At 50.7% G+C, this 24,134-nt stretch overlaps 1 protein-coding gene across 1 annotated transcript; it reads right to left on the reverse strand.

Moving 5' to 3' along the window:
- Positions 1-2,542: 2,542 nt before the first annotated feature.
- On the reverse strand, positions 2,543-24,118 carry LOC120613175 (L-gulonolactone oxidase-like). The gene is given in 13 exon segments (XM_039875768.1): positions 2,543-3,343; positions 4,093-4,242; positions 7,842-8,040; positions 9,682-9,758; positions 10,588-10,698; positions 12,446-12,631; positions 15,844-15,934; positions 18,234-18,328; positions 18,701-18,796; positions 18,799-18,828; positions 19,920-20,021; positions 23,108-23,655; positions 23,986-24,118. Coding segments are annotated over 13 exon segments (1,944 nt in total). The 3' UTR covers positions 2,543-3,217.
- Between the last annotated feature and the right edge of the window lie 16 nt (positions 24,119-24,134).

The raw sequence follows: 24,134 nt of genomic DNA on the forward strand, positions 1-24,134 counted from the left end.
GCTGTGGGAGAGAGAAGCCAGCCAGTGGGAATCTGGAACAGAGGTTAGTAAGGAGGAAGCGAAGAAGGGGAGAAAAAGGGATCCTTATCAGAGATGCCCTCGGGAGCCCAATTGCTAGGCTCAGTACACACTACTCGGTATCAAAAGACCCCGAACCAGAGGAAGAGGAAATTATATTCATCAAAAGCCTGAACCAGAAAGGACATCTAGGTTCTCTGCTAATTAGAAAGCCTATTTCCAGAATATTCTTTTGCCCTAGGCTTCCAGCGATTTAAGTTTTGCTAAATTTCAAGGTTTCAGACTTAAGCCATTGCGATCTGTCCCTTTATGTCTGTACTTCTCCCACTGCGTAGATGGGAGATGCCAGGAGACCACAAAACAAACACGGCACTCCTTTCTAGACCAGAAATGTTATCTAAAGCTTTGAAAAATAAAACATTACTCAAAAGTTTATAACACAATTACGTAATAAAATAGAATGCAAAATTCAGATTTAAAAAATTTAAATTCAAGCTATCGAAAATACGGGACAGCAAGACATACTTTGGGTAAAAATCTGAAGGTGCTGCCTTTCTGACTTGCTGTGTGACGTTGGACAAAGTTCTTCACCTCTCTGAGCCTTGGTTTCCTCATCTGTAGAACATGGGATTTAGCGTGCTATGCTTATCTTTGTATTAAGTTCGCCAGTCCATCTATCTTTGTATATCAGTCAGCGTCTTCCAGAGAAATAGAGCCAATGTACAGATTAGATTTACTTCAAGGCATCGGTTCAAATGACTTTCCAAGCCTGCAATCTGTAGCCCCACAGGCTGGGAACTCAATCAAAAGCTCTCAAGACAGAATTTATTCTTCTCCCATAAAACTCCGCTTTTGCTTTTAAGCCTTTTCAGCTGGCTGCCTGAGGCCCATTCACCTTGTCAGGGGGAGTACTTTTTAAAGTCAGCCGGTGGTAGGTGTTAACCACGTCTACAAAATACCTTCGGAGCGACACCTAGAGTAGCATGTGATGAAATAACTCAGTACCACAGTAAGTTAACCCACAAAACTAACGGGCGCGCCTGGTGGTAGTGAGCAGGGTGGGTTTCGTGGGTGCTTGACTTACCTGGGCAGTGTCAGAAGGATCCTGTGCTTAATTTAGTGCTCTGCTGCCACCCTCCTGAAATCCTTGTTTTGCAGTGGGCCCCGAGAACTACTTAGCTGGTCCTGCTGAGGGGTCAGTCCTTGCTCTCATGGCCATGGACTTGGGCATTCTGGCTGAGCCGGTATCCGAGGAACTTCGGTCCGGGAGGGCTGGCCGGGTAGCCACGCTACACCATTTCCCTGACACGTCACCACATTCTCCCTGGTGTCACCATTTAACATCCTATGCACATCGGTCTGGTTTCCCTGAACAAAAATATAGATTCGTTTTTATTGGAGTAAAAAATACATAACATAAAATTACCATTTTAATTATTTTTCAGTGTACAGTTCAGTGGCATTAAAGAGTCCCATTGTTGTGAAAGCATCACCACCACATCCAGACCTTTTTCATCTTCCCAAACAGCAACTGTCAAACGCTAACTCCTCATTCTATTTCCGGTCTCTATAAATTTGACTACCTTTCATATAAATGGAATCATACAGTCGTCTTTCTATAGCTGGCTTATTTCACTTCACGTTAGATCCTCAAGTTTCATCCATGCTGTAGCATGTGTCAGAATATCCTTTCTTTTGAAGATCCAATATTCTATTGTATGCATATGCCACATCTTCTTTATCCAATCATCTGTCAGCTGACACTTGGGTCGCTTCTACCTTTTGGCTACTGTGACTAATGCTATGAACGCGGCATGCAAATCTCTCCCCAAGTCCCTACTTTCAGCTTTTCTGGGTGTATATTCAGAAGTGGAATTGCTGGCTCATGTGGTCATCCTGTGTTTAATTTTTTGAGGCACCGCCATACTGTTTTCTGCAATGACGGCTCCATCGTATCACTATTCCACCCGCAATGCACAAGGATTCCTGTTTCTCTGCATCCGTGACAATATTAGTTACTTCTTAAAAATAATCGTGACCCTAATGGATATGAAATGGCCTCTCATTGTGGTTTCATTTGCATTTCCCTAATGATTAGGGATGTTGAGCACCTTTTCATGTGTTTATTGACCATCTATATATCTTCTTTGGAAAATTGTCTATTCAAGTCTTTTGCCCATTTTTTGATTGGGTATTTGTTTTTTCTGTTGTTGACTTGTAGGACTTCTTTATATATTTTGAATATTAACCTGTTATAAGATATATGATTAGAATATAATTTTGAGGCCAGGAACATGTCTTAAAGTTATTTTAATTCCCCAGAGCACTTGGCACCTCATAGATGTTCAGTGAGTGCTCCATACAAGAAAGGTGGTAGGTCAGAGGCGAACGGAAACTATATTTGCAAAAGGAATATAAAGAGCATTTCCCAGTTAAGTCTAAGACCTGATACCTCCGGAGGAAAGCCAGGAAATCAGTGCGCCCCGAAGGGTTACCTTGGAGATAAAGAGAAGGGATCAGAGGGTGAATCAATTTTTGACTTTTATTAAGATGAAAGCAAGGAAAATCCCATTTCCCAAACATCCTCTGAAATAGGCATGCCGAAGTTCAGGCTATGGGAGGTCAGATGGACAGGTCTACCCATAGGCGAGAGGGAAGTTCCAGGGCAGAAGGGTACTCACCCGAACATTTGAAAAGACCCCCCAAGAGTGGAAAGAAGTGGAGTACAGTACACACAACTTCTGTGCCCAAACACATGCCAATGGGGCCTCTTCTTAAGAGGGTTGGAGAGGGGACCCCTTTAAGAAAGGGACCCTCCCACAGGCAGGTGAAATCTGTGAATGACTGAATGAATCCCTGAGCTCCTAGAGAAACATAACACTTTGGGGCTTCTCTATCTCTTGGGAAAACAGGATGTGGTAATGTAGGTTTAGGGAAAGGGGGTGCTGCATGAAGATGTAAATGGGAGTTGGGTGCTCTTCCATGCATGGGGTTCCTGTGAGGATAAAAAAGGTAGGAGAGGGATGTGTCCTGCCCAGAGCCAGGCCCATCGCTGCGGGTCAGAGCAGCGATGGGCTCTCTGGCAGAGGCCCCAGGGAAAAGGTCTGTTCCCCTCAGGCCAAGGAACACAGCCTTCGGCCTCATCGGAGGCAACTCTGGGGATGGGTGGGGTGAGCTCTTCTTGTTTTCTGTTTCTGCTTCAGTAGAACACCTCCAGATACGCATTCAGAAACATCCCAGTGGGGTCCAGCTTTTCTCTGATGGCACAGAACTTTGGGAAGGCAGGATACATTTTTTCAAAATCCTTCCACCAGAGGGCGCCCCTCTTTCCCGTTTCTCTGCCTGTGGAAGCAACAAGATGCAAGAGACCTCAATCCCTGGAGCTGGCATTTCAGTGAGGCTGCAAACAGGCACGCCATGCCCATGTGCCTGCATGTGTGACATCCCTACCAGCAGGCACACACACACATGCATGCACCCCTCCACACACACACATGCATGTGCACGAATGCAGGTACCCATACCCATAGGTGCATGCACGCACATACATGCATACGCAGGCACACACACACACACACACACACAATGTAGAGACCCAAACAGGAGGAAGTTTCTGGAAACTAAAGAAGGAAGGTGTTAAAATGTAGCATTAAATTCCCCATTCCCAGTCCCATCAGGCAGTGTGACAGAAAGGAGAGAGTCCTCTGGCCTCAGTTTTACTGCTAATTAGTAAGTCCCATCACCTGGGAGACCCTAAGTTTCCTCTGTTAAACGGGCTCACCGACCCCTCCCTTACCCGGCTGCCAGGGTTTCTATGAGAATCAAATGAAGTGAAAGAGGAGGAATTTTTCTGAAAACTCTGAGGAAATTACAGTCACTGGGCTGCTGGACCACGAATGCAGAGGGAAGCTGGGTCTGGGGGAGCCCCTCCTTCCTGGGACTTGCTCAGCGCCACTTTTCTCAGCCTTGGGCAGGCAGAGAAACGGGAAAGAGGCGCGCCCTCTGGTGGAAGCCCTGGCTCACAGCAGCTGCCCAGCTGACACAGCAGGCGAGGCTCTGACTGGCAAGTCCTACTTTGGCCCGGTGGGGCCTGCCCCCGACCTTCTTCATGATCGTCTGGTAGGCCAGCCAGTAGTCCAGTCGTGACACATCCTTGCCGTAGGGCCTGGGGGTTGGGCCAAAGGAGGCGAAGCCCTGTCCCTGCTCACACCGTCCCACAGTTACCTAGCACCTTCTCTGAGCCACACCTGGAACTTGGCATGTGACATGGAGATCAAGATGTGGCTCTGCCTGAAGGACACGGAGAGCAATGACACAGCAACTTGAGGGTTTTTGCTCATGGCTCATTCCAGGATCTGAGAAAGCTTGCATCCTCTCACATATTTTTCAATTGGCATCTGAAAGTCGTCATGAGTTTAAATAATTTCAAAAAATTTTGTGTCTCTATATAGATACATACAATGTTATTATTATATATGTATATTATACATTTATAATTATATTATGTAATAATAGTTTTTGGATTTTTTTTTTCTGGACTCTGGGCCTCCCCTCTAGAACATCGCATTCTTGAATTGTCCCCTAGGCATCCTATTAGCTTGGGGTTTTTATATGCTGAAGAAATACATCATAAGCTTCAGACTCTGTGAGAGGCGTGTTTTCCTTTTGCGAAACGTACATACAATTCTCTCTGTGTATGTATATATATATATATTACATATATACGTATTTCCTACTTTAGATATCTTTTTGACAAAGCCTAAGAATTTCAGAATTACCTCATTCAACGTGCAAGAAGCATGGCCACATAACCTAGTTGCTCAGTCTTCACTGCCTGACCCACTAGCCAAGACAGACTTACTAACAGAAAAGGTTAAGTCAGAAGTTTTAAAAATTAAAAAAAAAACAAAGAGAAACAAAACAAACAACCCCCCCCACCCCACCAAAACCACAAAACATAAAATTCACCACCTTAACCATATTTAAGTGTACAGTTTGGTAGTGTTAAGTATATTCACATTGTTGTGCAATGGCTCTTCAGAATCTTGCAAAACTGAAACTCTGTCCATGTTAAACAACTCCCTATTCCCCCTCTCTCCGGACCCTGGTAACCCCCATTCTACTTCGTTTCTATGAATTTGACTACTTTAGAAACCTCATAGAAGCAGAACCATGCAGTGTTTGTCCTTTTGTGTCTGGCTTATTTCACTTAGCATCATACCCTGAGTTCAACCACGTTGTAGCATGTGCTGGAATGTTCATCTTTTTCAAAGCTCAGTAACACTCCACTGTATGGATATACCACATTATGTTTATCCATTCATGCACTGATGGACACTATACTGTGAATAATGCTGCCGTTAACATGAGCGTGCATGTTATTCCTTTGAGACTGTGCTTTCGATTCTTGAAGATATATACTCAGAAGTGAGATTGATGGATCATATGGCAGCTCTATTTTTAACTTTTTGAGGAACATCCATACTGTTTTCCATGTGGTTGCACCAATTTACATCCCACCAACAGTGCACATGGGTCCGATTCCTCCACATCCTCACCAACACTTATTATTTGTTTTCAGTTTTCTGTCACCACATGCTACACTGTAATAATAAATACCTTTGTCGTTATGTCCTTTCCAGAGTATCGGGGCAAAGGGCGAGTATAATTTTAATTTTCGCAGATTGCTACCAGATTAATTTCCATAAAGACTGTAGTATTTCACCTTCCTTCCACACCTGACCATCCTGGGAAGCCCTGAATGTTGAAAGTGGTCAGTGGGGGCCAGTGTCCTAGGGAGGGGTCTCAGCTTATAGGCTCTTGTCTCTGGAAATGATGCTAGAACCACACAAAGAATTGCAAAAGGAGGATTCTGTGCTTCCTGGCCAGGAAGGAGCTATCGCCTGGCTTTTTGATCTAGGAAACTCACTCACCAAGTTCTATTCTTCAAAATCTATACTTACACACACACAGAGAGATTAAAGTTCACTTTTTTCCTGTTTATAAAAAAACTAAATGTTCACTGCAGATATGTTGGAAAGACAAGAAAACAAAATCAGCCTTCTCGATGCTGTGCAATGTCAGACCAAAGGCCTGTGGTATCGGCCCAAAAGGGGAGGGGGAAGGGAGCTCCTGCTGTGGGTAGGCGCTGGACCACGGGCCTGTTGGTGTGTGCGTGTGTGGTGTGCGCCATCTAACGTATCTGCATGTGATGGATGGGTTCACAATGGCGTAGATGTCAGCAGGTCTGCCTGACACTCCAAAGCCTATGCCCTCTCACTGCATTATATGCACTCAGGACACAGGGACACGGGAAAGACAGCACGGGAATCATCCAGGGAGGTGAAGGATTTCTGCCATCTCCTTGTGTCCATGAAAGTGTCAAAAATCTGCACATTAAGGGCAGAGAGACTTGAGCTGCAGGTTGTAAACGGAGAAGCTAAAAGGCAGCCTCCACGAGGGCCAACCTCAGATGTGCAACCAGGAGCTCTTTGGGGCTGGGGCAGGGGTGAACCGGTTCTGGCAAGGGCCCAAGTGGGCACAGGTCCAGAGGCTCATCACGGGATGGCCGGACAGAGGGCTGTCCAGTCATCCCACTCATGAACCTGGGTCCTGACAGCTCAGGGCCCTGTGAGGTGAGCTGGCTTTAACCACCTCAGCAGCAGCTCCTGCCTCTCCTGGAGTCACTAAAAACCCCTGGTGACCAGGCTCTGTCTGGCTTCGATCTGGTTAAAGTGAAAATGGGCTTTGGGACCTATGGGCCTGAAACCTCAGTGCAGGCCTCTCTCTCTGGATTTACTCCCCTTTCTCCCTGCAGGTGGCCTCTGCCCAGAGGCTCAGCAGCCACTTTCCCTGCCCACAGGTCTAACCCTCCTCCTGTTTCTGCCATCTCCTCATCCCATAAATCCATCTCAACTGCTCAGAACACCTCGTGTGGGTTTACAGATAATATCACTGGATCCAGGGCCTCGTATTCTGCCATGTAGGTGAGCCACAAGAAGCCTTCATGGACCTTTGCGAAGAGAGAGGGAAGTGATGTCCAGTGAACACCCTTCATGTGGACTTAGCCTGAATCTTCCCAAGAACTCAGTCGTTGCTATCGGCTTTACTCACTGTACAGGTAAACCAGTGTGGAGAGGCTGAGTGATTTACCCAGTCACACAGCAGGTGAATGTAGGGCAAGGATCAGAGTCCAAGGTCCACTTGACTCCACAGCTCATGCTCCCTCTCTGATCCCAAGGTGACTGAGTTTTCTGGAACTCAGATATGGATACGTGCTCCAGGGCCAGAGCAGAGAGGATTCCTCTCTCTCAAGGCAGATGCTCTCTTATGTCTCAGAAACCAGCCTGGCTGAGGTGGGGCTTCCACTGGCCTCGGGGCACAGGGCTGTTCTACCCATAGGAGCTGAACTTGGCCCTGATCCTGACTCACCCTCCAGGGACTGAGTCCTGACAGATAGCCTGCCTCTCTGTCCTGGTCAGCTATGGCCACCACTATCACCCTACAGTTGACTGGTACTCAACAGCTCAAGGACATGGATCAAGCTTTTCTTTTGGCATTTCTTACATGAATATCTATGAGCTTTGTCCAGGTGCCAGGCACTGTCTGGGGCACTGGAGATCAAGTATGACAGGACAGACAGGGTTCCTGCCCTCATGAGGGTAAAGTAAGTCTTACTGTGAAGCTACTGGTAAACCACCAGTTTCCCAATCGTTATTTACGGTTTACTTCTACACCCTCAGGCACACAGCTCAGTCAGTGTCCAGAGCTGCAGAGATGAGGCAGGGGAGGCAGTGTCCAGAAGCCATTAAGGTAGAGCCAACTGGGCTGAGCTCAGAGGCCGCAGAGCTCTCACGGAGAGCCAGCCCCGGCTGGGATGTGGCCGTGGTGAGTGATTTAGAGTCCAATCTCTTTGAGTGCTCACTGGGCTCGCACTCCACAGACACAGGCACATAAAGCTGCCGAGCTGCTGTGATGGAGGCTACAGAGAAAGCCTGGCCACTCTCAACCCCAGTCCATAATCTGGTGGCGTGATAGCCTTCGGCTCAGCTCACTCACTACTCCTAGTCCCTTCTCCGCCCAGATCCAGCAGGTCACATCTCTAGTCTCACTGTCTTAACACTTTCTGGGCAGTTAGTTCTCTTCCCAGTTTGTCGTCTTCCCCTAAATGTGCACACCCGCCCCCGATCCCCACACCTCCCCGCCGCCCTCCTGCTGAAAGGATGGGGCCGACTCTTCTCAAACAGACACCTGGGGCTGGGCCACGCCCAGAACTGACAGGCACACTGGCCAGCTCTCCCGGTCCTGCTGTCAGCGCCTCCTTTTGTGTGCTTTTATGACTTTACGGGCAGGGAAAGTTTTCTTAATAAGACACAAAATTCCCAAAGAGAAGAGAATAGATGGATAAGTTTGGCTATATTAAAATTAAATACATCTGCACACCACAAAACACCATAAAAGTGAAAGACAAGACTCAAACAGGGAGAATATGTTGCAACACATATAACCAACAAAGGACTAATGCTCAAAATACATGTAAATAAAACTCTACAAAATAGCAAGAAAAGAAAAAAAAAGCCACTCAATTTTTAAAAAGGGCAAAATACATAAATAGGTATTTAAGAGAAGAGAAATCTGAAGGATCAACAAACTGAAAAGGTGTGCAACCTCATTAATAATCAGGGATATAAGAATCAAAAACTGTAATGAGGTAATGTTTAATACACATCACCAGGAAATATAGAAGGCTGTCAACAGCGGACTTGGCTAGCTCGTGGTGCAGAGTCTCAGAGTGTTTGCAAGTTAACTTGGTATAATAATGACTTCAATCTGATAAAACTGAAGATGCCCATACTTGATGGTCCAAGAATTCCACTCATGAGTACATACTTAAGACATAAAAAGCACCAGGAGCAATGTTCGAGAATGTTCACAGCAACATTGTTTGTAATGGCTAAGAATCCTGGAAATGATCCAAATATCCATCAATAAGAATATGGATACATTGTGGTAAATGTATCTATACAGAGAAAAACAAAAAAATTAGAGCTCTCCATATCAACGTGGATAAATATGACTATCGAAGCTGAACTAGTGACTTTATTATTTCAGGATTCATAAAACTACAGTATAAATAAAAGCAAGAGAATGATAAGCAGGAAGTTCAGGGTGGGGGTTTCCTCTTGGGGGGAGGGGTTGCGATCTGTGAATTCCGCAAAGAGGACTCCGTTGTACTCGTGTTGTTTTGTTTCTGAAGCTGGTGTTGAGTATGTGGCACTTATTTATATCTTAAATATACGTTGCCTATATTATTTTGTATGTATGAAATATCTGTTAAGTTTTTATATGATGTCATCCCATATGATTTCTTGGCTGGATACAAAGTCCCCACTGAAGGCCCTGTAAAACCTTGCCTATCTATCACTGATAATACGCGTCCAGGGGCAGACATGGGGCCCGAGCATGAGCACAGATTTTAGGGAAAAGGTAGAAAGCAGGACAATATTAAAAGATTCACTGCATCACCTGTGAGTCAGAACAGAAAACCACTGTCTCAGGAGCCAGACCGAATCTGTGTGCATGAAGGTAAGGGAGTTCTTTGGATGGACCACATCCTCAAAAAGCATACGGCAGATGCCAGAAACGGTGCCCCTACATTCCTACCTGATCCAGAGCAGGAACTCCAGTAAATGGAATCCGATGGCATAGTCCCCAAACCAGCTGGCTGAAGAGGAGGGGGGCTGGGGAGCAGAATTTGTGATCAGTTCCGTTCCTCATGGTGTCCCCTTAGAGAGAGATGTGTCCCTGTAGAGAGAGAGTGGCAATATTGTGTGTGTGTGTGGGGGGAGGGGCGGGGGCAGGGTGACTCACATGCCAGGACAATTAAAAACCTCACTCCTTGGTGGCACAGTCAGTTCCCCTGCCCCAGTCCCTTTCATTCTGTGTGTATGTATTTTTCACAAGACAAAGGAATACATCTGGCTTTCCTCTTTAGAGCCAATGAGCCCTATGTCCAGCTATCGCCCTTTATTAACCCCACACCAGCCCTTACACATAATAGGTGTCATAGTCTTTGCCTGACTCATCCCATCAACATCCATCCTAAGTGAAGGCTTTGTTTTATTCTGCTGAGAAGCAGCCTGTTTGCTAAGCACAGGAGGGACAGATATGAAACTACTAGTTTCTTCACCTGCATAATTGGGGGTGGGAGAGATGGGGGTATTGGAGGGAAGGTCCGATGTGTTAGACGGTTTCTGAGGTCTAGTCCAGCTGCCTAGTTCTGTATCTTATCCCATCCTGTCCTGCCCACACTTCTGTCCTTTGCACCCCCACCCTTGACCTCACCGCTACACATCCCTACCCAGGGACACAGTGGACCCTCGCTGGGCCCACCTTCCGTCTTCCTTCCATGCTCTGGTCGTTTCTGCTTCTCTCCTCACGCTCAGCGATGTTCCCCTTGCTGCTTCCCTTCTCACATCTCACTGACCTCCGGGATGACATCTCACTTCAAGCATCAGCCGCCGTGTAGCTGAAGGGGTATGGGGACTGTGGGCTGTGTGACAGGGTGGCTTCCTTGTTGGTGTGGTCCTGGTAGATGAAGCTGACGTTCTCGGTGTGTGGGGACCAGAGGAAGCAGAAGTACTCGGATTTCTTCAGATGGCTGTCCAGGTTGTCAAGAACCTGACCTCAGCAGAAGGAAGGAGGAAAGATGGCATTGGTCATAGGATGATGGTGGGGAGTTCTGGAAGTCAGGGCCCAGGGTGTGCCTCAGTTTCTCCCCATCAAAAGGAAATTCTTAAAATTGTCCTAACATTGCCAAATGGCAAGAAATGTCTCATAATAGCTGGACCTTAAAATGGTCCACTTCCACGCTGACTTCCCTGAGTGGGTTAAAGGATCGCAATGATTTCTTAGTTGTCCTGGCTTCAACAGTTAGCGGTACGAGTTCGGGCAAGTTAATATCTTTGTGTCTTGGTTTTCCCACTTATAAAATGGGATTAATAACAGAATCCAGGTCAAGATTGTTATGAAGATTAAATGTACTAATGCCTAGAAAATGCTTAAAATGGTGTCAGGAACATGATTAGTACAGTATATGTATAAGCTGTTGCTGCTACTACTGTTACTCAGATTGTCATTGTCATCACCATCATCATCATCATCTCTTATCCCCATAATGCCTGACACATCTTAGCCCTCAGTGAAATGAACAGGAGACTCCTGCTCTAACACGGCTCATTATTGAACACATGGAGATAACATCGCAGAGCCATACGGTCTCTGTCGCAACTACTCAGCTCTGCCAAGGATAATGACAAAGCAGCTACAGATAACACATGAACGATGAGCGTCGCTACGTGGTAATAGAACTGTATATACAAGAACAGGTGGCAAGCCAGGTTTTGCCTGCAGGCCGTAGTTTCCCAGGCTCCCACCCTAGAGCTACCGGCACAGAGCCTGGAGCGCAGTGAATGTCAGAGAGCACCAGGCTTCTTGATTTGAAGAGAAGGGCCTTTCCTGCTGTGCTGTAAGCCTGGGAGACGTTCGGGAAGAAACCCCAGGGCTCCATCGCTATCACTTCCATCCTGACAGGGCGCAAGCCCATGGCCCACAGGGCTGTCACCACGGAAGCCTCTGGGTGGAGCTGCTTTTCTCCTGTGAGAGCAGGGAACACGGCCCAGTGGGTTGGCCTGGAGGAAGGGGCTGGGCACGAGAGTGGAAAACCCCCATTTCCTCGTGTCCTAGCATCCTGTGCCGTCTCACTGTACTGCCCAGAGTCCCGGCAGTGAATGTAATGGCTCCTTCTAGCGTATTAAAGCTGAGTCTCCTGATAACTGGTCCATCCACTCTCTGTTTCTCCTTTGACAGGGCCGAGATTGGCTAAGATTGTCCGTCTGTCCTTCCGTCAGTCTGTCTCTCCAACATGAGTTTTTCATTCATTCAAAAAACACTGCTTTCAGTCAGAAGCCAGCACCCCCCCACCCCCATCATCCAGATCCAAATCCCCTGCATATGACCTCAGGCACAGGGCAATGTGGAAGTTAGTCCACCCACCCCTTGCTGTGAAAAAAACACTATAAAGGAAATCTGGGTGTTCCCTGTGGCTGGGTGCACTTGGGAGTCAATGCCCTCCAAGAAGGAGTCAGTTCCTGCCGGCGCCTTGTCTCCTACAGCAAGTCGCTACCCAGCCTGCTTTTTGGCTGTACCTCTGCCATCCCCCTGCAGGTCCTCTGAGCTTCACTGACCTGCTCAGAAAAGGTTCTGGTCACAGTGTTGCTAAGGCCGAGGAGGGGATGACGAGGTCAGCCCACTCCCCCTTTCAAGGGGCCCGCAGAGCCACAGGGGGCTGTCCGTGGCACATGGCCCACTTGTCGACGTCCTCCATTCATTTTCTGAGGTTGACCAGTGGCGAGAAAGAGACCAGTACCTCTCTCAGGGTGGAAGGGAAGGAAGTCTCCTGCAAGTGGAACTGGGGCACACACTGCAGGGTGATGGTGAGGATGACTCCGAGGCAGCCCAGGCGAACCCGCACGGCCTGGAACACCTCTGTGTTGCTGGACTCGGAGCACTCAAGAATGGTCCCGTCGGCCGTCAGCAGGGTCAATGCCACCACCTGGCAGCGAGAGAAGAGCCTCACTCAGAATCCAGGGGGGCATTTCCCGCACCCTTCAGGTGAAGCCCTCACCTCTCTGTCTTTGCAAGTGAAGTCAGGGATGACCTGGCCTGGGAAGATCACTGTCATCTGGCCACAGGGGACTTTCCTGGCAGGGTCTACGGTCACAGCCTGAAGGGGGTCTCAGTCTTTAGAGAGGGAGAAAGGGGAAATGGAGAAGGCGAGGCTCTGGATGAGTGGCGTCAGCCCTCGGTAGGGAGAGGGGAACCATCCATCACGTGAGGTTCCATGGGACCTGCACGTCTTGTCCTCCCACCACTGCTTTGCTCATTCTGTGGGCTTCACGGTCAAGGTGCAGCAAGCCTCTGCCCCGCCCCGAGGAGGACTAAGATGAGCCCGGGCTCCAGATAGCTGCCAGGTCCTGGGTGGAGGGCCTGGCAAAGGCAGAGGGAGCATATGCGTGCATCTGGGGTAAGACCAGCCCACTGTCCCCACCCGCAGCCTCTCTCTGCCTGTCACTTCTCCTGGGTGCCACCTCAGGCAAGCTGAGTCCATCCTCTCACCTCAGGAACCAGGGTCTCTCACTTGGACGCACCTGCCTAGCAACCTCTGGGTTTCTACAAAGAGTAGGATGCTCCTTGGAGACAAATGATTAGCTCTGGCATCTTTCACCTTGGGCCCATTTCCGGAGGAATGCTCTCTCATGGCCTATTTGAGTTCCTCTCCATACTCTGCTACCTGCTAATTTGGACCGAAATTGCTTTTGACACGTGTAGGTGGTGGCTGGGCGCTCAGGGTCAGAGAACAAATAAAGCTGAGCTAATTCTGATTAACAGTGGCCAAGACTAGACAGGAGAAAGCGGAAGAAATGGGGCACGATGGCCCTCTGTGGTAGTGAGGGGGTCGGGACAATTTTTATGAAAAGCAGATTTTGTGTAAGAGTCAGAGCAGTGAATGAGAACTGGCCAGTGAGATACTTTAGCCGGGTCCAGCAACAAGTAAAGGTGGGCAGTGATTTTACATGTTCTGTGACCTTGGGCATGTCATTTAACCTGTTTCCTCATCTGTAGAAGAATAACTCTCTCAGATACTGTGTGAAGATGCGGCTAAGTGCCTGGCGTACAGTGGATGTGAAGGGTGTCAGTCCCCTCTCCGGGCTCCTTCCGTTGGCATGATGTGTAAAGTACATCGGCGGCATCCCCCGCTGCTGTCCCAGAGCCGGTCCTGCTGAGTTGGGCTGTCTGAGAGAAGGAGCCAGTAAATCTCATGAGCCTTTTGATCTGTGGCCAGAGTTATTTTCATACTCCGCTGATCATTTTGAGAAACTGAGGCAATCAGTTTGACATCGGCCCTGGAGAGCCGACTAGGACTGTGGCCAAATCTTGGGAAGAGGGCCACTGTGTCATCCTTCACCCCCAGTGACCACTGGGCTTTCGTGGGCAGTAAAGTCAGCTCTGGGTAGGAGCGAGGAATGACATGTCCATTGAGGGCTCTGAGCACCTGGAGATCAGGTCCTACAAAATGTATCATGCTTTGGCTGCAATGGCTCTTACCTGTGGAGTGGGGGGAACGGGTAACGCGGAGCCTCGGCCTTTCCCCTTCCCTGCTCCCTCCGCCCCTTGGGTTGCCCCTCTTTGGCCTGGTGGTTCTCTGGGCTCAGCAGGACAAGAGCAAGAGGGACACAAGGGACCAGTTAGGCTTTCCTGGGACAGTGTCCCCCAGGTTGCGGCGTGGGACAAAGAGGGAGCGGGGGAGGGCGAGCGGTGCCAGGGTGAGCGCACACTGCTGATGAGAAAGCGGAGTGGGGTTTCAAGGCACAGTAGCTGTGAATTAGGGTTCCTGAATTAGGATTCCCTCATGGTGTTCCAGAAAACTGACCGCGTCCCTTAGAGAACGCCTTCGGGCTGTTTTCTTTGATGTCGGTGCCACTGTGGCTAGAGCACATGGGACCCAGGCTCCCAGCCGTCACATTCAGCCCACGCTTGCTCCGGTGTTCTGTCTTGCTCAGAGGGAGAGCCATATACCTGGTTAGTTGACTGGGGGACACTTAAGTGATCAGTGTGGTCCAACCCCCAGAAATGCTGAAATTTGACAGTACGAAGTACGAGCTCTGGAAAATGCCTTGCCTTACATGCCAAACCTATCACCAGCGAGCCCTGTGTACACTCTCCTAAGCCCCCACGTGCATGGCTGTCGTGATCATCCCCATTTTCCGGGGGAGCAAACTGAGGTAGCCAGAGGCAAAAAGACTTGCCCCAGGTCACACAGACAACAGGGGAGCTGGGATGCACAGCCGAGCCCCAGTGCTCAGCCCTAATGTTCCAGGAGCTGCAGCACAGATGAGCTCCCGGGGGCAAAAATCACCTGGCGAGCCCTGGAGTGCCGACAGAGCACGGGGTCTCCACCATCCCTGACGGAGGGGCAGCCACTTCAGTGTGTGCGCCCTGCAGCCTGCCCCACACCCTGCCTGCTAGGAAGCCCCTCCTAACGTGAAAGTGAACGGAGGTAGCCCTCCGCAGGGCAGCTCCTGATGCAGGCTTCACAGCCTTTCACCGCGTCCACCGCACGTTTAATAGATGCCATCTCATCTACTCCTCCTGGGTCAAGGAGAATTCTCCCCACGTCCCAGACACAGGGATGTACAGAGAAGTTAAATAACCTATCTACATGCGCATACCCAGAGCTGGTAGGAGGCAGGTTTTGAACTCAGATCTAAATCCGAAACCTGGGCTCATAACCAGTTCCCCACACTAGGCTCCTGCGAAGTTTAAGATACGCTTTTCAATGAAGGTCAGGTGTGGATCCGAGGCCCACATGTGCTGGGCTCCAGGTAGCCCCGGCCACCCTCTGACCGCCGGACTTGCTACTGTGGAAGGACCCCTTGCCCTGCCTGGCTCCCGCTTTCAATGAGGATGAATGCCTTGCCCTGCTTGCCCTTTTCCACAAGGTGGCCAGGAGGCTCCTGAGAGGCAGCGGCGTATTAACACATATGAGGACTCCTTTGTCACTTGTGTCTGTCAGGGACAGATGAGGCTGAGAGCAGGAGATGCTGTTCCTGGAAGACACCTGGGCTGGTTTTGAGGCCCACAAGGAGCTGAGCCAACAGGCTCTGGGGGAACGAGATTTCCCAGGAGCCTCGGTAAAGTGGGGCTCCAGCCAACCCTCCCTTCTCCCTGGCAGTCAGCAGAGCGCTGCGAGGTAGGCACGCTCACCTGGGTGGCCAGGATGCTGTGCTTGATCCCCGTGTTGTGTGTTCCGGTCCCAATGACGCCACCTGCAGTCACATCTGACACGGCTCCCAGGCTGGGCTCGGCAGGACAGAGCGAGAAGGACACAAGGGACCAACCAGTTAGGCTTCCCTGGGACAGTGGCCCCCAGGTTGCGGTGTGAGGCCCTCAGAGCAGAATAGTAGATTCATCTCCTCCCTGGGTTCTTGTCTCGCACTTCTCATGACTTCGCTTGTCTGGCTCGCTGGCCCTCCTTGTCTCTGAGCCTGTTTCCTCACCTCGGTGACCTGTCACATGAGCTGGCAGGGGCATGGCCCAGCTCTGGGGTGGGGGTGGGGGGCCTGCCTGCGTAGCTCCGGGGTTTCCACAGCCTACAAGCTCCCTTCTCTCGGTCCCCCACCCATCAACAATATCTTCTCCACCAACCCAAGGCCCCAGTGTTCCTGCTAAGACTTCTTTAGATCCAGCCTAGTAAGGCCTGAGAAGTCCCGGGGGACGTGGGTCAGATGACACACAGACATCCCAAGCTGCCATGAATAGGTAGGAACCTCCCTGAGTTGTGAGGAAGGAGAAGACCATTCTTAGAAACCTTCAGGGGCGTCTCGGGCCATCTAGAATAAACCCCGCCTCCTTCAGCCCAGAGTTCCAGGCCCTGGAATGAATAAAAGGTTCTGTGTACACAAGAGGACCAGATTTCTTAAGGGAAGTTGTATTGCTCCTGGGGCATGCAGTCTGGGGCCAGAAATTAGAAAGATACGCCCAGATCTCAGGGTCAAGGAAAGAGCGGGTCAGGAGCATAAGAGGCTTACATCTCAGGAGCTTTCTGAGATATTCCAGCCCCAGCTTAAAGGAGAAGAAAGACAATATTTACTGAAGGTCTATTGTTTGCCAAGGTGATTGGAGCCTTACATCGTACATAACAGTTTCACAATTAATGGGCTTGGTGTGGAAGGGCAGGGATTTGAAATGATCCCTCCCCTCAGCAGACCCAGAGCCCCGAGGCAGGCAGGCTCCCCAAAACGCAGGCTGGAGGACACCAGTGGCTCTGCTCTGATTTCAACTTAAGTTGACAAGCTGACAATCAGAAAATCTAGCTTCATGCCTTCCTGCAGAGGGGCCTGGGGGCTGCCCTGGCAGGACAGTAAGAGGATGAGAGAGACCGAAGCCTTTTCCCGTCCCCCCTTGTCCTCCCCTCACCTTGTGTCCTCTGTCATCTCTGTTCCTACTCACTGGACTGCTGGGTAATATGGCCCCTTCTGAAAAGACCGGAATGTTAACAGGGGGTCGCAGACAGCCTGCGCCAGGGGGATGCTCCGGCGCGTGGGAAGACACAGGCACGACGACGTTTGTCACAGAATTATGAATCACAGCGAAAAACAGAGCCGCCCAAGTGTGCACAGGGAGGGTGGTCGATCCAGCTGCAACCTTCTTCCCTTCTCCATGAAGTTTACGAAGACGAAAGAGGAACGTGGAAGAGAGGCTGTGACAGAGTAGGAGAAAGCAGGCTGGGGACAGCAAGGCCCTCAGGGAGAAGGGCCTCGGAAGGAAAGACCAGGCTTTGGCCTCTGAGGGGATGGACATAAGGAGCCTCGGGGGACAGTTCACTTCTGGAGGCTGTGGAACGAGGCATTGATGGAGCCAGGAAAATGAACAAGAACAAACATTTACGGAGCGCTTAATATGTGGGGCGTCTTTTACTCGTCCGGTCCTCTGAGCACCCCTATTTTATAGACCCACTTTTCCAGATGAGAATTCTGAGGTTCAGGTGGGTCAAGGAACTGGACACAAGCTCGTATGGGGTGCAAGCGGGACGTGCACCCAGGCCGGCTGCTCTTGGAGCTGGGGTCTTCACCACACTGTCTGTCTGTCTCTTAAGCACGGCGCTGTGTCCTGCAGCCTCTGGCTCGCCACACGGCGAATGCCCCAGCCAGTGACTTGGGTAAATAAGCCCTTTGGCCTCAATCCTGGTTTCTTCATCCCTCAGTGGGGGTTATGTTTCTCCCTCTCAGGGCTGGTGTGATGATGAAATGAGACGGTGCATCAACCAGCCAGCACGTGGCCTGACACAGCTGTCCTTCCCTACTGCCACTCAATCCCCACAGCATCCTTGGAGTTGTAGACCCAGGTGGCCCCTGGGACACACATGCTGGGACATCCTAACTCCCTCTGAGTGGCAGATGAGCCTTGTGCAGGCAGCCACTTGAGGGGGACTGGGTTCCCAGGGAGGACAGAGACATCAGGGCCCAGAAGCTAACACTTCCTAGTGTCACCCGTCATGGACTCTGCTCCACTATCTGCTTACGGCCCCTGAGTGCCCCAGGCAGGGGGTAGTGAGCAGCACTGGCCCACCTAAAAATGGGGGAAGTGGCTCTTACTTGGACAAGGCCAGGCCATGCTTGTCCAGCTGTGGGTGCAGGTCAGCCAGGTGGATGCCAGCCTCCACGGTCACCTGCTTTTTCTCTGTGTCCACCTGCAACAGAACAGCATAGGCTGAGATGAGCTGAGTCATTGCCCAGTCCTCACAACTGCATGAATGAGAATGTCTCAGCCTGTGGTTAGCTCAAGCCACCTCCCACCCCAGGTAGCCAAATGGGATGTGGGCCCTGGCAGAAAAGGGGGTGGACATCCTCACCATGGCCACAGGGGTGCAGAACTGACAAGAGGCCTGAGCAAGCCCAGGGAGGGCTCTGGACTGTGGGTCAGGAATTGGGGCATCATTTTGGGACTCAAGGGCAGGGAGGGGATCAGGCCATAGGGGAGAGGCTAATGAGCTTCTGCTTGGGGTTTGGGATGGAGGCCAAGGCTGGGCGCCAGCAGAGGCGGAGGAGAGGGCTGTGAGCACCTGGAGGACCCGGTTCATCTTGCCCATGTGGATCAGGAAGCCATCGGTGCAGGCGATGTCTGAGGGCGAGTGGCCACCACCCACCACCTTCACCCCGGCTTGTTCTGCTGCCTGGCCAGGGCCGGCACCTGCCAAGGCAATGCCTGGGTGAGCCCCAGCTCAGGCCTTTGTCTGTGGCACAGCCAGGAGCACGCAGGGCCGTGCAAGCCGCCTCCAGGGCCCCTGCCTGGCTGGAGGCTGCTGTGCGGTTCATCCCAGGAAAGAGAGCCGGAGAGAAGGGCCAGGAAGTGAATGGGATGGAGAACCAAGGAAACGTCCCGAATTGGGACTCCCATGTGCTCCCCTGGCTGGAGGCTTTTCTACAGGCAAGCCTGATCACATTCCTCAGGGCAAACCCTCTCAGGGGTGTCCCAGTGCCTTCAGAATAAGGTCTCGGCCCCTCACCTTGGCCCACACAGGCCTCAGCTGCCTCCTAGGCTGGAATGGAGCCTCTGAAGGCAGTGACAGTGGCTTAATTTGACTCTGTACCTCCCATGTCTGCCCCGGGCCCAGCGTGAGTAGGCAGTTTATAATGATCACTGAATGAATAAATGAATGAATGCGTGATGCCACTTAAATGAATCCACATCCTTTCACCCTCGCGTCCCTGCTCAAACACTCTCACTGGTCCATGGAACACCAGTTTTACAGTTTATATTGTAAGGAGTTCCACAAGCAAATAAACACACATACAGCATGTTTAAAGGTTCAAGTTCTAGAATAAAGAAACCTGTTTAACACCAACTTCCTAGAGCTCCCTCGACTATACAATCTGTTTTTATTTTCACTCGTCCTTAGTGGCCCTCTAGGGAAACATCGGCCCACAACAGCCTCACCTGTTAGTAAGTCGCGGCTGTGCAGGCCAGCATAGTTTAGGAATGGCCTTCGAGTGCCGAAGTATTAGCACACCTCCAGCTTCTTCGTGCAGCTCCGGATGCCCTCACAGCCACTCTGCCGTCCCAGCCGCCTCTCCTGCTCTGCACTGCACTGCACTGCACTCATCCTCCAGGTAAGATAGTACATCTCACCTGGCTAGCAGACCTGGGGTGGGCTGGGAGTCTTAGCCTGGCAAGCCCATCTCCCAGCCTCTGCTTTGGAGCAGAGTCTGGTCTATAGGGCCTGCACAAGCTGGAGATCCAGGGGCTGGGCCAGTGGGCACTGAGCTGAGATGGACACTCACCTCTATGATCTCGGATATGGATGTGGGCTGATAGTGCATCGCTGGGCAACAGCCATAGCTCCTTGCCCAGTTTTGGAATGCGACTCCTTTGTACCCATGAACCTGTGACAGGAGAAAAGCTAAGTCACCACAGATAGGTGGCCATGGCTGCCCTTGACCTTCATCCCACTGTCCTGTCATTGAAGAGGAGGGACTGTGTGCTGAGCTAGGCTCCTTCCCTGCCATCATCACTGCTCAGGGTCATAAGGAGGAGGGCAGGTGGGCAGATCACACAGAAGACTCTGCCTATTCTTAGGAGGCAGGATGAGGTCAGGGTGGAGCCTGAGAAAGCAGGACCCGGGGCTCAGTCTGAGCAGCTCTCTGAGGGACCCAGGAGGCTGAGCAGGATGATCAGGAAAAGGGTTGCATAAGCTGGCCTGTGGTCCAAGGACTTGGAAGTGGCCTTCGTCTTCCCCACCAGGCTTTTCCAGCATGGAAGGGGCACATCTAAGAGATTCCACAGCACCTTCCTGGCCTGTAGGTCACAGCAGGAGCCCAGTGGGTAGGACTCCCATTTATTGGAAGCCATCTGAGTGCAAAGCGCTGTGCTGGGATCCTCCACATATTGTAAGTTCCCCAAGCTTACGCAGCAACCCAAGGTCGACTGGAGTCCAACAAGGCTCTTCTCTCCCATACCTTCCCCCAATAACCCTGTGCCTCCTCACAGGCCTAAGTCCTCTTCAAGAGGGTCCCCGTGGCCTCCCTGTGGCCTCCCCTTGGCCTCAAATATGACCTAACTTTGCTCTCCTGCACCCTGCTCAGGGGCCTAGCCTGAATTAAGCCCGGCTGAGCTGACCAGCTGTCCCGTGTGGCCTTACCATGGTTCCAGTGGTGGGTCAGTGGCCTTGGCTCACTTTGGCTTCCTCCGGAAAGAGCCGTGGGCAGCGGGATTCAGAGGCATAGCCGAGGGGTCTTGAGCAGCCAGCACAGCGACTTCAGTACTTGGGGCTGACTCCAAGCTGCTGCTCACAAGGGACTTTGGGGCCCAGCAAGTGTTGGGGATAGGCTCCGCCTGGACAGCAGCTCAGGCCCACCCCCTGCCCCAGTCCTCTCTTGGCAGCAAGGTGGAAGGGCAGTTTAAAGGTGGCTGCTCTGTTGCTGGAAGCTGCCTGAGCGCTGACTCCAACTCCAGGCATTCTGGAGCAGAAGTGTTAGGCAGTTCCCCAGGCTCCTGCTACAAGAGTGAAGGCCCAGCTCTGTAACCATAGAAACTTCCCTCGAAGACCTTCCTTAAGTACCTCCTAGAAACATCTCCATTTTAGGGTTATAAATTATCCCAAATCCTAGAGGACAAAGTCCATAAAAGCTGCTGGCCTAAACCAGCTACAAACTCATGTGCAGGAAGTACTGCCCATAACTCCAGCCTCATTATACCGTCATTATAATATCGTGATTATGGCTGGAAGTTCATGAATCTAATTATAACACTGAATTCTGGGTAAGCACATGCACACTAGGCAAAGTTAATATAGCAACTGTCAGTCAAGGGCACCTCACATTCGGATCATCTAGGACCCCTCATCAGGGCCCAAATATAAACAGACCTTCCCCTTTCTGGTGGTTACAGCAATCCTGGCTGGAAACCCGCCCCTCCCTTTGGGGCGTACTGTCTCATCTCTTCATCTCCTGAATTCCACAGGGCTGCAGCCTTCCTTAGCCCGGCCGGTCTCCTTCTAAAATGTACTTTCAATAACTCTTACTTTTTCTAAATCTCGCCGACCTGTAATTCTTTGCTGCGTAGGTGGGGAAGAACCGAGGGACACAACACACGTTGCCACTGTCCCCCACCCCCTCACCCCCCATGCTGCTGGAGTGACACCGGATTTTCATGTCACCCCAGTGGTGACAGCAGGTGCCCCCCAGCCTTGAAACTGGGTCCTTAATACTATAGGTCAGGGGAGGCTGTGACCTGGGGGCCCATGTGGGTTTTAATGCAGGGGATCCCCAGTGGGGCTGAAATCTGTTCGTATGTTAGTTTATTTGTCAGGCTGGGCAGATGAATACACTGAGGGGGAGCAGAAATTGCCACCCCAATATATGCTTTTTTTTTTTAGAAGGATACTGATTATTTTAGCTGATTACTTTCATAAACAAAAGAACCAGGAAAAACCTTTGACCTTCCCCCTAATCACCTGAAAGAATTCAGATTGAGGACCCGCTCCAGGAATGGAGCTATCATCAGAGATAACTAGTTTATCAGGTACTGAGTGTGACAGACAGAGAGGGACTTGGCAAGGCCCATTCAGTCAAAGTCCTCTCTGTTCCGTTGTTAAAGATGGCCCTAACCCGAAACCCGAAACCCGAATCCTAAAACTTTGCCTCTGCAATGTCAAATGCTGCAGACTGTATGTATGATAGCCGGCATTACCTCAGAAAAAATTCCCATAGGTATATAACTCCTAGATATAGACTCTGAAAAATTGAAAATGAGTGTTCAAAAAAAAGAACTTATTTATGAATATTCATAGAAGCAGCGTTCATAGTAGTGGAAAGGTTGAAACGATTCAATTTCTCTGTCCGGCTGCTATCAGTGAGAGCAGCAGAGTGGGTGCCAGTGCCCACGTAAGAAACTTCTAAACCTGTAGAGAATTTTTGTAACTTTTTACGTGAGCCAAACATCTGCCCAGGAGCAAGATCTCAAATGCTCTGAAGAATGGATTTTGCATCTTCTTTAATGCATTTGAAGTTGCAGAGGGAACATAAGGAAGATTACATGCAGGTGGGGGAAAACAAGGCAAGGATGGCTTACAGGACGGCTAACAAGATTATGTGCTTTCGAGAGGGTTAATACCCCCTTCAGGGGTATTGCTTTTGTCATTTGAAATGCATCTTTACCTAGATGCACCACTGATGATTGACAGGATTGGCTTCAAACCTTTCGCTGAAGTTTTAGGCCTAGGGCTGACTACCCACTAGGACCTGCCTGGAGAAGAATTTCCGATCTTAACATCCTGTGAGGCTACTTTCCATAAAACCTTACTCTTTTTCTTCCCACTTGGGTAGGGTGGAGTAGAGACCTGGAGGAAATTTCTCTATCCCGGTTCTACCAAGCCTGTGAGGGGAAGAGGGGGTGCCTGGGGTACAGAGGGAGTACAGACTTGGAGACAATTTCAAGCACAAGCCTCATATGTGAAAGGCTAAAGGGGTACTGGAAGCCGTCGGAGGAGAGACCCGAAGGCGAATTCTCCATGGGGCATAAGCTGAGTATGGGTGAGGAGAGACCTACAGGGAAATGCTCCATTCTGGCCCCTGCCAGATTGTGAGGGCAGAGGAGGTCCAGGTGCAAGGTTCAAGATGAGACTTGGAGGCGAGTACACCACCCCTGCTCCAGCCAGCCCGTGGACGGCAGAGGGGGTGCCTGCGGTAGGGGTTGCACTTCTGGCAGCTGGAGTTCTCGGGAACGCCTCCAGCAGGCTGGTTTCCTGTATTTCCAGACCGCTTCCCAGGTATACTTCCTCCGGGCCCAGTTTAAGTGAGCACTTCCTATGGGACCAGTTTCCTGAAGCACTGAGAGAGCCAGGAGCCAGAGCTGCCAGGATCCCTTTCTTGGTCCTATGGCGGCATTGATTCCGCAGGAATTTGAGGTGCTGCAGTATTAGCCCTGGAGGTGCTGTGGCTTTGGGGACAAAGTGGGGCTGCGCCTGGACGTGGTTTACCTCAGCACCCTCCCAGGGATGAAAAGGTAGGGGGAAGCTTCCTGTGAAGGAACGCTGCTGAGTGTGGGGTGTCGGGCTTCTGAGGACTCAGCAGAGCGAGGGCTTACTGTGGACAATTGCTGGTTTTTCTGTGTGCTGCAAGGTAACGCCCAGGGTCCTTCAGCGTGCGGCTGTTTAGTGTTCCAGCGCCATTTATGCGAGCTCGATTTTTCAGCTCCATTCTATTCTATTGACTTATGTGTTTGTTTTATGCCGATACCACCGTTTCGGTTACTATAGTTTCTTAGTGGAGTGATGTGGCAAAGGGAATTCACTGCGTCCACCGCATCCCAGGTCATCCTCTCGACACCTGAGTCGTAGTGGCTGCTAACCTGGTCTTCCCACGGCGCCTCTGATGACCACGGGGTCTGCTCTGAGGGAGATGTGCTTCCCGCTCCGGGTGGACCTGTCTGCAAAGGGCTCGGCCGCTAACAAACTTGGTTCTTCTCTCCGCTTTTCTGGCATGGTGTCGACATGGTTG

The sequence above is a fragment of the Pteropus medius genome, unplaced genomic scaffold, assembly GCF_902729225.1.
Source record: "Pteropus medius unplaced genomic scaffold, Ma_sr-lr_union100, whole genome shotgun sequence".
NCBI classification, from domain to species: Eukaryota; Metazoa; Chordata; class Mammalia; order Chiroptera; family Pteropodidae; genus Pteropus; species Pteropus medius.